The 12,038-nt window shown below is 44.5% G+C and overlaps 1 protein-coding gene across 1 annotated transcript in view; it reads right to left on the bottom strand.

The window, feature by feature from the left end:
- Positions 1 to 12,038, bottom strand: part of LOC147892637 (signal peptide peptidase-like 2) — a 72,539-nt gene that overhangs the window by 42,697 nt on the left and 17,804 nt on the right. The window contains exon 5 of the mRNA XM_087387776.1: positions 253 to 410. Within this exon, the coding sequence (XP_087243902.1) occupies positions 253 to 410 (158 nt within the window). The remainder of the gene's footprint in view (positions 1 to 252; positions 411 to 12,038) is intronic.

Genomic DNA, 12,038 nt, shown 5'->3' with positions numbered 1-12,038 from the left:
GTGTAAGCTCTGTAAGAGAGGCAAGGTCTGAATCACGAACAACAAAGTCTTCAAGATTTTATAAAAGCATATAAGATCTTAGTGCAAGTTACATAGGAAAATTGGTGATCTTGAAATAGTATCTGAATTGGAGAGCCTAAGAAGGATTGTGAATTTCTTTGGACTTGGTACAGAATGCTGATCCCAACAACAACAAAATATAATGTGAAAAGAAGTAAGGTATGAAAAAGGGGCATTGGCTATGAATCTTACTTCGTCACCCAGCTCTTTATAGCGTTCATTTGCTTCCATCCTCGCACTCTCTGCAGACCAGTATGAAGCACACAATATGGTGCCAACTGCCATTATCCACAGAAACAACTCTGCTGGGTCCACAAGCGGTCGACTTGGAGAGAAAAGTTGTACTTCCACTGCCAAATGCAGAGTAAAAATGAGAAACAGACATAGTACTCTTTATGCAATATTTCAGTAAGACAAAAGGCTCCTTCATGCAAGTAAACCACAGTAATAAAGAAACAGAGTTGACAACAACCAAAACTTCAAAAGTTTCTAAGCATTTCATTACCAAAAAAACACAAACATGCGACACATTTGCCAAGTCTCAAGATTGAGCTGTCTATCTTAAGTTTCACCTTGCAAGCAAATTTTATTACATGTATTAGACTCTTTCAGGCCATATTAGAGAGAGAGAGAGAGAGACCCATCTTCCCCGTTGTGCGAGGATTGGGAGACCGGATCGGTTTTAGGGAAGAACGAGGAGCGGAAGAATATGATAGGGTTGTTGCAGCCGGAGGGGGAGAGGAAGAACTCAGAGAAGGAAGAGCGGTGGGTGGGTAGTGATGGTAGCTACAACAAAGGGAACAGGATGAGACCCGCGAGGGGGGGGGGGGGGTATGGGGTAGGGGGAGGCCGGGGGGTGGGGGAGAGCTAGCGGGAGGGGCATCGGCCGCTAAAGTGTCGGAAGCTCCAGTGCCTCATTGTTGCACGGGTGTCAGCGAGCTTAGGATTCCTCTCCCAAAATGTTGGGAGGCGGGCAAACGGTCGCTAGAGCGTCAAGAGCTCCCGCGCCTTGCTATTGAGTCGATGCATGTGTACCTTGGGCCCCTACCGCTTGGGGATCTTCAAACTGTGGCATTTGACGACGTCTAGAGGGGGTGCTTCTTGACTGCTTCCTTGAGCTTGGGAAGCAACCTTGCGCTTTGCCAGCTTTTTCTCTTTAAGTTTGGCTTGCATTTTGTGATTCCTCTCGGTTTTTTTGCTTCGGTTTTTCTTTTTCCCAACTTTGGTCCACTTCCCTCGAATGCCTCCATCCAAGGGCTCTGGGACTCGTGCTGATGTTGCTTGTGAGGATGCTGAGCCCTATCCGCCTGAGGCTCCCTCTACTGTCTCGGATGAGCCTTTGGAGGCGGTGAGGGCTCGTCTCTATCCTCTAGGGTATTCCTGTGCAAGGTGACCCATTTGTCTATATCGAAAGCACTGCCCTGGTAGCCCTGAGATCTCTACACTCTGATGAAGCTCTCTCCTGTCTAGGGTCTCAAGGTAAAACTCCTCCGAGAAGGGCTCCGCACTCTTGACAACCAACCTGAGTCTAGGAACCCAATCGTCCACTTCAACCAAGGCTATTGTGTCCGGTGGAGACTCCAACACTGTGCCAAAAGTGCGACTGATGGACGGAAGGATGGCCCTATACTCCCTCGGGAGCCCTGAGAAGTAGAGCATCACCAAAAAGCGGGGTACGTGATGGGTCATGCCCATACCCTCTACTATGAAACCATGGTACCAAGGAAAGAGATAAACCAGGTGCGGGCCGAGGAAAATGGGGCTTTGCTCTACACGAGTCACGGTAGTGCCCAATGAGTGCAGCTAGAGAAAAAGGGACTCGTCTCCTGTGTATGTTGCAGGGTTGGATAGATACGCGTATCTAAAGGTTAGAAACGTTAGAAATGTTTAGATACTTTAGAAGCTTTAGAGACTTTAGAAACCTACCTTAAAATTTAGGGCTTTTGCCCAAAATTTGCATCTAGGGTAAGGTCGACAGCCGTACGTCGTACGGCGCCATTTCCGACGCCTCGAGCTAGTACGGGCATGAAATCTGCAATCGCTTGTGTTGATCTTGGAGCCCTATGTGCTTTCAGCCTGTCCTCAGCAAATTTTTGAGTACTTGCCTTGGATTTTGTGGAGCCCTGCTAGAGAGCCCTGCAAGCTACGTCGATTTCAACGCAATCTTCTACTAGCTGCGTCTGATTTCAACGCTTCAGCCTTAGCCCTTCTCTTTTCATTGTTAGGACCCGAGTCTCTAACACACGTCTTTTGAGTTCTACGTCATGATTCATATTGATACTTTTAACTTTACTCTTTGTTATGAATCATGCAGCATGCTGCATGTATGATTCTTGGTACTACAATATAATATCTAATATCTATTTACTTTTCAGTTATAAGTTTGAATGTTGATAGTTGTAACTTGTAAGCAGTAAGTACTAATTAGATTTGTGATTCATTATTCATTATTTCTATGAGACTTCAGTTATCAGTTGCAATACTTTGAAGTTCTAAATTTAATTTGTAAAAAGGACTGAAATTTAAAATTTTCCATGTAGTATATTGTATGATGTATCATGTATGTTCTCGTAATAAGTGCAATGTGCATAAGCCATGGCACATGCAGCATGATGCATCTCAGTATCTACTATAAATTACTAATAACTACTAAGATATCTTATATATATTTATATTTATATTTATTTATTTATTTATACGTTTCTAAAGCTTCTAAAGTTTAGGTACTTTAGGTACTCGTTCCTAAAACGTACCTAACGTTTCGTACCTGAAGTATCTTCCATGTAGTATATTGTATGATGTATCATGTATGTTCTAGTAATAAGTGCAATGCGCATGGGCCATGGCACATGCAGCATGATGCATCTCAGTATCTACTATCAATTACTAATAACTAATAAGATATCTTATATATTTTTATATTTTTATTTATTTATTTGTTTATTTATTTATACGTTTCTAAAGCTTCTAAAGTTTAGGTACTTTAGGTACTCGTTCCTAAAACGTACCTAACGTTTTGTACCTGAGATCTTGAATGTGGTCACCTTCTAATGCTAAGCGGATCCAATCACGCACCTAGGGCCTCGTAATAGTAAGACCCTCAATCTTGCCTATCACTGCTTTGTCCTGTAGTGATTGAACTGCTTGCTTCACCTGTAACTTGTCTTCAAAAGTGAGGACCTTAATGGCATGGGGATGGTAGGGTGCTGCCATGAGAGCCCCTCTGGCCAGACCAAGGTTCACCACCAAGAAACTTCTTCTCTGAGGCAAGGCAAAACACACCACTGCAAAGAGGAGAGGGGGGCTGGAAAAGGAGGAAAAAGGAAAGGGAAAATAAGGAAAGAACAGCCACCAGCTTGGGCAAAGAAGCTGCTCCTAGCAAAAGGGAGGGCTGCCAAAAGGACAAAAGTTGCCACAACAAGATTTGCATAGAGAGCAACTGGCCTTTAAAAACTCTGATCCAAAGTACCAAGGAAGGGGCTGCCAGGCTCGAGAGAGAGCCTGGCCTAACCCAAGTGCTCGCAGGCTGAATGGACAGCCTGGAGCAACGAGCAACCCTCGGGCACCTAGAAGATCCTAAGGTGTCCTAGAAGAGGTGCAACCAGGCTCACCAGCAAGCCCGCAGCACCTCCATGTCGGTTCACCTCCAAGAACTACCGCGAGCTTTTGGGCTAGGGGGGAGGGACTCCAAATGACAGCGCAGGCTGGCAAAGGAGCTGGCGAGATTTGTGGAGGCACAAAGAGTGCCCTGGGCACCTCAACCCAGCCACACAGGCTGGGATTCCTGCTATGGGGGCACCTTGGCGAGGCAAAGGCGAAGGGGAGATGCTGTGAAATGGCAAAAAACAGGATGGGGGAAAAAGCAAAAGAGGGGGAGAAGTGAAGAGGAAGGGTGGGGAGAGCTATGGCAGAGGAGAGATGAGGCGAAGGGGGTAGCGGTAGGAGCAGGGGTAAGTGGCCGTGCCTAGCAACTCATGAACATACCGCTGCTGAGAAACAAATAACCCCCTCTTGGTCTGCCAAATCTCCAATCCCAAAAAGAAATGAAGTGAGCCTAAATCCGTCATCTCAAACTCCTCTAACAAGGCACGCTTCATCATGGCTATGTGCTCCACATGACATTTCTCATGGCCTATAAAGACTCGGTGGAAAATTTTCACTTGCAAGACATCAAAGAAACATGATTGAAATTGGACAATGATGTGGATGAGCGAGATCTGGATACCACATTGTACATGCAATTAGTAGGCAGCTTGATTTATCTCATGACGACTAGGCTTGACATCTCTTCTCCCGTTAGTTGTGTTAGTCAGTATATGGCACATCTGAAAGCCAGTCATTGGCAAGCAGCCAAAAGGATTCTCAGGTACATCAAAAGGTACTATGCATTTTGGGATCTTTTGTGGGCAGTTCGAAACCCTATAGATGCAAGGGTTTTGTGACAATGATTGGGCAGGTAGTAAAGATGGAAAGTCTACTAGAAGCTACATTTTTTCATGCAGCGGCCCTTGCAATATTTCATAGGTGAGCAAGAAGCAAAATACTATTGCTCTTTCACCGAGGTAGAGTATATGGCAGCAAATGCAGCAATACATGAAGTGATTTGGCTTCAAAGATTACTTGGTCATCTTGGCATAGCACATGAGGGTTTACTTCCTATTAGTTGTGACAACCAATCGTGCATTGATTTGGGCAAGGTTTCCTGTGGATCACTTTGGGACTTGGGACTAAGCACATTGCTATTAAATATTATTGTATTCATGAGAACGTCGAAAATCAGTAGATCCAGATGATCTATTGTTCTACCAAGGACAATTCAACATATATATTCACCAAGGTTCTACCAAAGGAGAAAATTTCAATATGTAGGCATCTCCTTGGTATACATAATAACTTGTTTCTTTGGAGCGAGATTGATAAGCATGATGAAACAAGTAACTCCAACGGTGGTACTTGGTTTTGAAGGGGCCCCACAGTTGGCTTTACTTGCTTGGCTTGTCCACTTGACCGTGGGGCACCAAACTTCGAAACTACCTAATCACCTCTTTTACGACCACTCTTTTTCGGGTACTCGTATGAGTTCTTGCCTACACAAACCCGCTTGGCTTGCTTCTAGCATCTTCATAGTTCAGGGCTATAGCTATTGCTTCATCTAGCATGTTCGCATACTTAGCCCCAACTTCCACTTTAATTCTATCATTCAGCCCAAAAATTACATCTTTTACTTGCATTGCCTGAGAAAGAGGTTCAAATATCTTCATTACACATTCCCTGAATTTGTCAGTATATTCAGCCACTGACAAATTCCTTTGACGAAGGTATCGTATTGATCCCAAGCCTGGGATGCTTTGCCAAGAGGCAAGAAATGTTTTCTAAACTCTTTCTTGAACCCTTTCCAGGAAGTGGATGCCGCACCATCCTTTTGTTGTGTAATGTTCCACCTATCCGCTGGCTCAGTAAACATATGAGTGGCCTCATCGATTTTCTTCATGGCATTTCTGATTTCACAAATGGCGAATGCTTCATCCCATTCATGCAACCAGCCCTCTATGATATTTGAAGTACGGTCTGTCATCCGACAATAATAATTTTCTAGTCCATAATTGGCAATATTTGGTATTTTGGCCTTCCTAGGCTCAACCGTATGTATACTAGTTTCAGGCTCCATAGGAGCTTTTCCTTTTTCTTTCCTGGATGGTCTCGTCAATATGTTTTGAACCATCCTTGGGATTGCCCTCCATTAGCATGTAGTTGCTCAGCCAAAATTTGTTGTAAGGCATCCTCTAACAAAGCAATCCTACTTGACACTGTATGGTCCGTAGGACGCGACACTTACTGTGTTGGCCAGACTCCAAATCCTATGGGATCCACCTGTGAGGCTTCTTTCTCGACTTCCATTGCAATAACTTCGCCTTTTTCCATGGAGTCTCAAATCTCGAGTCCAAAAATTTCACCCTGCTTTGGTTGGGTCTTTTTTGTTAAACACGTGCGATCCAAATACTAAAATTACAGTGGCAACAAACTAGTCCCAATTTCATACCTATAATGCATAACCCGAAATATTCACATCCAGTAACCCAATATCCTTTCCCTATGCTAGGGAAATGTATGCAACCTTCAGACTAATTGTAACTTTAAATACCACAAAATCCTGAATTTGTACGCAAAGGTATATTTTTCTATCACCTTAGCAAACATGCAGAAATTTGAATTTGTGTCCAAGTGGTGATCATCTATTCAACTTTATCGAAATATCTTACGCGGGTGCAGAAGCCCTAACAACTAAAATTTGGACTTTTGTCTTACCAAGGTATATTTTTCTAGCACCATAGAGGAACATGCAACACATGTCACGTACATATGCCACGTCATCAGTACGGACACCTTCCACGTCAACACGCTTTGCTTGCCAGATTCTTTGAATTTGTGTTCAAGTGGTGATCATCTATTCAACTTTATCGAAATATCTTACGCGGGTGCAGAAGCCCCAACAACTAAAATTTGGACTTTTGTCTTACCAAGGTATATTTTTCTAGCACTGTAGAGGAACATGCAACACATGTCACGTACATATGCCACGTCATCAGTACGGACACCTTCCACGTCAACACGCTTTGCTTGCCTGTGTGCCGCGTGTCAAGACCACGTGTCACTTCGTCAAAAATCGCCCTTGCATTTTCTCACATCCCGCGCCGATTATCTCCGTCCGCATCTCTGTCAGATAACACGCCTCTTCAGTTGTGAAGATGACCACACTTAGATGCATGCTTGGACTAGTGGCAGCAGAAGATATGAAGCTTATGCAGATGGATGTCAAGACAGCTTTCTTGCATGGGGATCTACATGAGGAAATTTACATGGTACAGCCGGAAGGCTTTGAAGAAAAGGGCAAAGGAAATCGGTGGTAAGATAGGAGAAAGAAGGGGGGGACTATATAAGTCAGCCCCTAATGATTTGTAAGGTACCTTTTTGATGTGACATCTAATCCTATCTATTCTCCCTTCCTCCTTCCTACCTATGCTCATTCACTCTCTCTCTCTCTCTCTTCCCTACTCCCTCTCAATCTCTCCCTCTCTATGCCCTCATCCTTCTCTCTCTTCCTCTCTCCTTCCCCTTCTCCTCTCTTCTCCTCCCTTCCTTCTACTATTCTCTCCCCATCTCCAAATCTGCCCCTTCCCCCTTAACTACATTGGTATCAGAGCTCCGACTCTGGCATCTTTGCTTCCCCTTCACCCCTTTACCCCTTCACTCCGAATCTCAGTACTTGTTACGCCAACTGTGTGAACAACATAGCCAACACGAGGTGTTGGTAGACAACCAGGCCAAAACGTGCAATGGGACTGGCAAGGAATGGCTAGTGTTGCTGATGGCAAGGAATAGAGGGCTTTTGGAATGAAGAGCTTTCTCAAACAAAGTCTCCATGAAGCAGACAGACGCTAGACCTTGAAGGCCAACAATTCACCTCAAGCTGTTCACCTCAAATCTGTTGCCCTCAGCCCTCAGACCCGAATCAATACCCACAACAACCGTCTAAGCTATGAGCCATCCGTGAGTTCCTATGGGATGAAATAGTACAAGCCGACAGAGATGCGCCACCGTCCGTCCGTGAGTTCCTGTGAGCCGTGAGTTTCCGTTCGAATCAAGCCTTGTGCAGTAAGCTTGGTGCAGCGTCCTGTTGCCATGAGCAACCCCCACCGTGACTCCTCACTGCCACCAGTGCCGTACGGGCAATCATCGTCGAACCTTCACCTTGTTCCTGCCTTGATCCCTTGATCCCGTCGTCTGCCCTAGGCAATCACCATGCGTCGCCTCCGCCTCACCTGTTGCCTACCCTGCAAACCTTAGCCTCTAAGGTTGCTGGGAACTACAATGGGGTAGTGGGTTAGTTGGTTGGTTAAGTTAGTTAGGTCTAGCTAGTTAGTGGGTTGGGTTACTTTGGCTAGGTTTAGTTAGGTTAGGTGAATTTTGTTAGGTTTGGGTTAGTCAGTTAGGTCTAGTTAGTTGGGGTTGATTAGGTTAATAGGGGTTAAGCTAACTAGGGTTAGTCCAAGTGGTGGTTAGGTTAGATTCAACCAACTCAGAGTCCTAAGTGTCTTAGGAGTCCTAGGTTAGTATACTAACTATACTAGGTGACATAGGGACCCCCCCCCCGCCCAAAAAAAAAACCTCAAAATTTTCCAGCTTCTTTCAAGGGCTCTCCACAGCCCTATTTTGGCTTATTCAAGCCCCCTTTTTGAAGCTTCTTCAACGACCTTTCCATCCTAAGTGAACAGCCGGTTACCCGTGGGTTTCTTGCAGCCATTACCTATTTCAGAAGGCAAATGGACTCACATTGCTATGGATTTCATCACAGGGTTGCCTTCCACAGAGCGGGGATGGGATAGCATTTTTGTGGTGGTTGGCAAAATGACAAAGCAGGCCCATTCATACCCACTACGACCCGTTAATCAGCATCACAGGTTGCTTGGCAGTTCATCGAGCGTGTTTTTAAGCATCATGGCTTCCCTCAGGAGATTGTCAGCGACAGAGACGCAAAATTTATGGGTCACTTTTGGCAGAGTTATTTACAGCACTGGGTACTTCTCTTACACCTAGCACTCCTTACCACCCTAAGACGGATGGACAGTCAGAAAGGGTGAACAAATGGCTGGAGGAGTATTTGAGGCATTTCTGTCATGACACACAGAAGTCTTGGGATAAGGGGTTGGCACTTGCTGAATTTTGTTACAACAGTACCAAGCACATCTCTATTGTGCATGAGCCCGTTCGAGGCTATGTATGGATGCATGGTGGGTCTTCAGTTGCAGACATGGCTGTGAAAAATCAGCAAGCAAGAAATGACTTGGAGAGTATGGATGCCCTTACGGAGCAACTTGCAACAATTCAGCCATCATGAGTCTGACTTTCATGTTGTAAAAGGTTTCCCATGCTTGGGTCATCTTTTGGTCTACCATGAATACTCAAAAGGAGAAGGCTTCAAGGCTTTAAGCTTCAACTACTTGACAACAGCTTCCAAAATTATGTGGACTCTTGACCCACCATGCACATCACACTGGGTAGACTCTACTTTTGTATTTTAATAGTGATAATTGAAACTTCATTGTCCACTATTGGCATGTCAATGACTAGACTGGTAACAAGACAATCCACAATTTAAGGTGGCTTTTGCTCGGCTTTGAGCTATTGCAGGAAGCAATTGGCTAAAAAGAATATGTAGGATGCCCAAGCCAAGCAGAAGAAGTATGCGGATGAACACAGGAGGTATCTGTCTTTTGAAGAAGGGGATTATGTGCACTTACACCTCCATAAGAACCGTTATGCCTCGCTGAAAGGTAACACCAACACGAAGCTTGCTCACAGGTATTACGGTCCCTACAGGATCATCCGCAAAGTTGGCGAGGTGGCGTATGAGTTGGAGCTACCCAGGACCTCCAGGATTCATAATGTTTTCCATGTGTCCTTGCTGAAGCCACATGTCGGACAGCATGTCCAAGTCCTTCCTGAGCTACCACCTATGGATGAGGAGGGCCACATACTCTATGTTCCGGAGCGCATCATGGGTTAAAAGGATCACGTACTCCAAAACAAAGTCTACACCGAGTATCTTATCAATTGGCAGGGATGAGAACTCATGGCAACCAGAAAGCATTGTCCAGGAACCTTTAACTCCTACCGGGCTGATAATTATTTGCTGTTTGCTGCACCTATTTAACAGCCCACATATAAAATTTTGAGGGCCGAATTCCTTGGGGAGGGATGGCTGTAATGAAGGTGGGAAATAGCAGGGAATTAGGTGGGAAATAGGTGGGAAAAAGAAGGGAAATTGGTGGTAGGATAGGAGAAAGAAGGGGGGGACTATATAAGTCAGCCCCTAATGATTTGTATGGTACCTTTTTGATGTGACATCTAATCCTATCTACTCTCCCTTCCTCCTTCCTGCCTATGCTCACTCACTCTCTCTCTCTCTCTCTCTCTCTCTCTCTCTTCCCTACTCCCTCTCGATCTCTCCCTCTCTATCCCCTCATCCTTCTCTCTCTTCCTCTTAGGTGGGAAAAAGAAGGGAAATTGGTGGTAAGATAGGAGAAAGAAGGGGGGGACTATATAAGTCAGCCCCTAATGATTTGTATGGTACCTTTTTGATGTGACATCTAATCCTATCTACTCTCCCTTCCTCCTTCCTGCCTATGCTCACTCACTCTCTCTCTCTCTCTCTCTTCCCTACTCCCTCTCTATCCCCTCATCCTTCTCTCTCTTCCTCTCTCCTTCCCCTTCTCCTCTCGTCTCCTCCCTTCCTTTTGCTATTCTCTCCCCATCTCCAAATCTGCCCCTTCCCCCTTCACTACAGGACCATCAAATAGAGCTTATGCCAGGGAGTGAGCAACCTAATAGGCCACCCTACAGGGTTAGTGCTACACAGAGAGAGGAGATCATGGCCCAGTTGCAGGACTTGCTGTCCGAAGGGCTAATTCAGCTCCTCTCCTTTGTGTTCCCCTGTACTTCTGATTCAAAAAGAAGGATGGCTCCTTCCGTATGTGCATTGATTCTCGTGCACTAAATAAAATGACTATTAAGAATAGATTCCCTATTCCATGCATAGATGATGTGTTGGATTAGTTAAGTGGAGCTTTAGTATTCAGCAGGATAGATATAAAAAGTGGCTATCATCAAGTCTGCATACAACCATAGGATGTGCACAAGACCGCATTCCGCACTACATTTGGTTTATATGAGATTTTGATGATGCCATTTGGGTTGACAAATGCCCTTGCTAAAGGGAGCTTTAGTATTCAGCAGGATAGATCTAAAAAGTGGCTATCATCAAGTCTGCATACAACCATAGGATGTGCACAAGACCGCATTCCGCACTACATTTGGTTTATATGAGATTTTGATGATGCCATTTGGGTTGACAAATGCCCTTGCTACCTTTGTCAACCCAAATGGCATCATCAAAATCTCATATAAACCAAATGTAGTGCGGAATGCGGTCTTGTGCACATCCTATGGTTGTATGCAGACTTGATGATAGCCACTTTTTAGATCTATCCTGCTGAATACTAAAGCTCCACTTAACTAATCCAACACATCATCTATGCATGGAATAGGGAATCTATTCTTAATAGTCATTTTATTTAGTGCACGAGAATCAATGCACATACGGAAGGAGCCATCCTTCTTTTTGAATCAGAAGTACAGGGGAACACAAAGGAGAGGAGCTGAATTAGCCCTTCGGACAGCAAGTCCTGCCCTTGCTACCTTTAGCAGAATGATGAATTGTATCTTCCGTCCTAAAAGGCATCTTCTTTGATGACATTAAAAGTCTGAAGAAGAGCACAGGGACCACCTTGCTATTGTCTTTCAAGAGCTGTGTAATCATCAGCTCTATGCTAATAGCAAAAAGAGTGAATTTTGACTGGAAGAGATTCACTACTTAGGGCATATCATTTCCAAGAACGGGATAAAGGTGGACCCTGCTAAGATAAAAGCCATACAAGAATGGCCTGAGCTGAAAATTGTGAATGAAGTATGCAACTTCTTGGGCCTCTATTCGTATTATAGGAGATTTATTAGGAACTTTGCAGACCTTGCAGCCCCACTTCATGATTTGACCAAGAAAAATGCAGCCTTCATATGGAGTGTACCACAAAAGACAGCATTTAATACACTCAAAGGGAAGTTGACTACAGAACTAATTCTTGTGGTCCCTAATCTGTATAAACCCTTTGACGTGCGTTGTGATGCATATGGAGAATGTGTTGGGGCTACTCTTCATCAGGATGGTCACATAGTGGCTTATGGAAGCCGAAGACTACAAGATGCGGAAAGGCATATGGGAATCTATGAGAAAGAGTTACTAGCTGTAATACATGCCATAAACACATGGAAGCATTATCTCTTGGGTGCAGGTTTTACTGTTAAAATTGATCACCAAAGTCAAATATTTTTTGACACAAGCTAAGCTCTCAGAAAAGCATATG

Source organism: Dipteris shenzhenensis, chromosome 16 (assembly GCF_047967505.1).
Source record: "Dipteris shenzhenensis isolate YYH24624 ecotype China chromosome 16, Dip_SZ_1.0, whole genome shotgun sequence".
Classification (NCBI taxonomy): domain Eukaryota; kingdom Viridiplantae; phylum Streptophyta; class Polypodiopsida; order Gleicheniales; family Dipteridaceae; genus Dipteris; species Dipteris shenzhenensis.
Note: the sequence above shows the minus strand (reverse complement) of the source record. Positions and strands in the feature narration are given on the sequence as shown.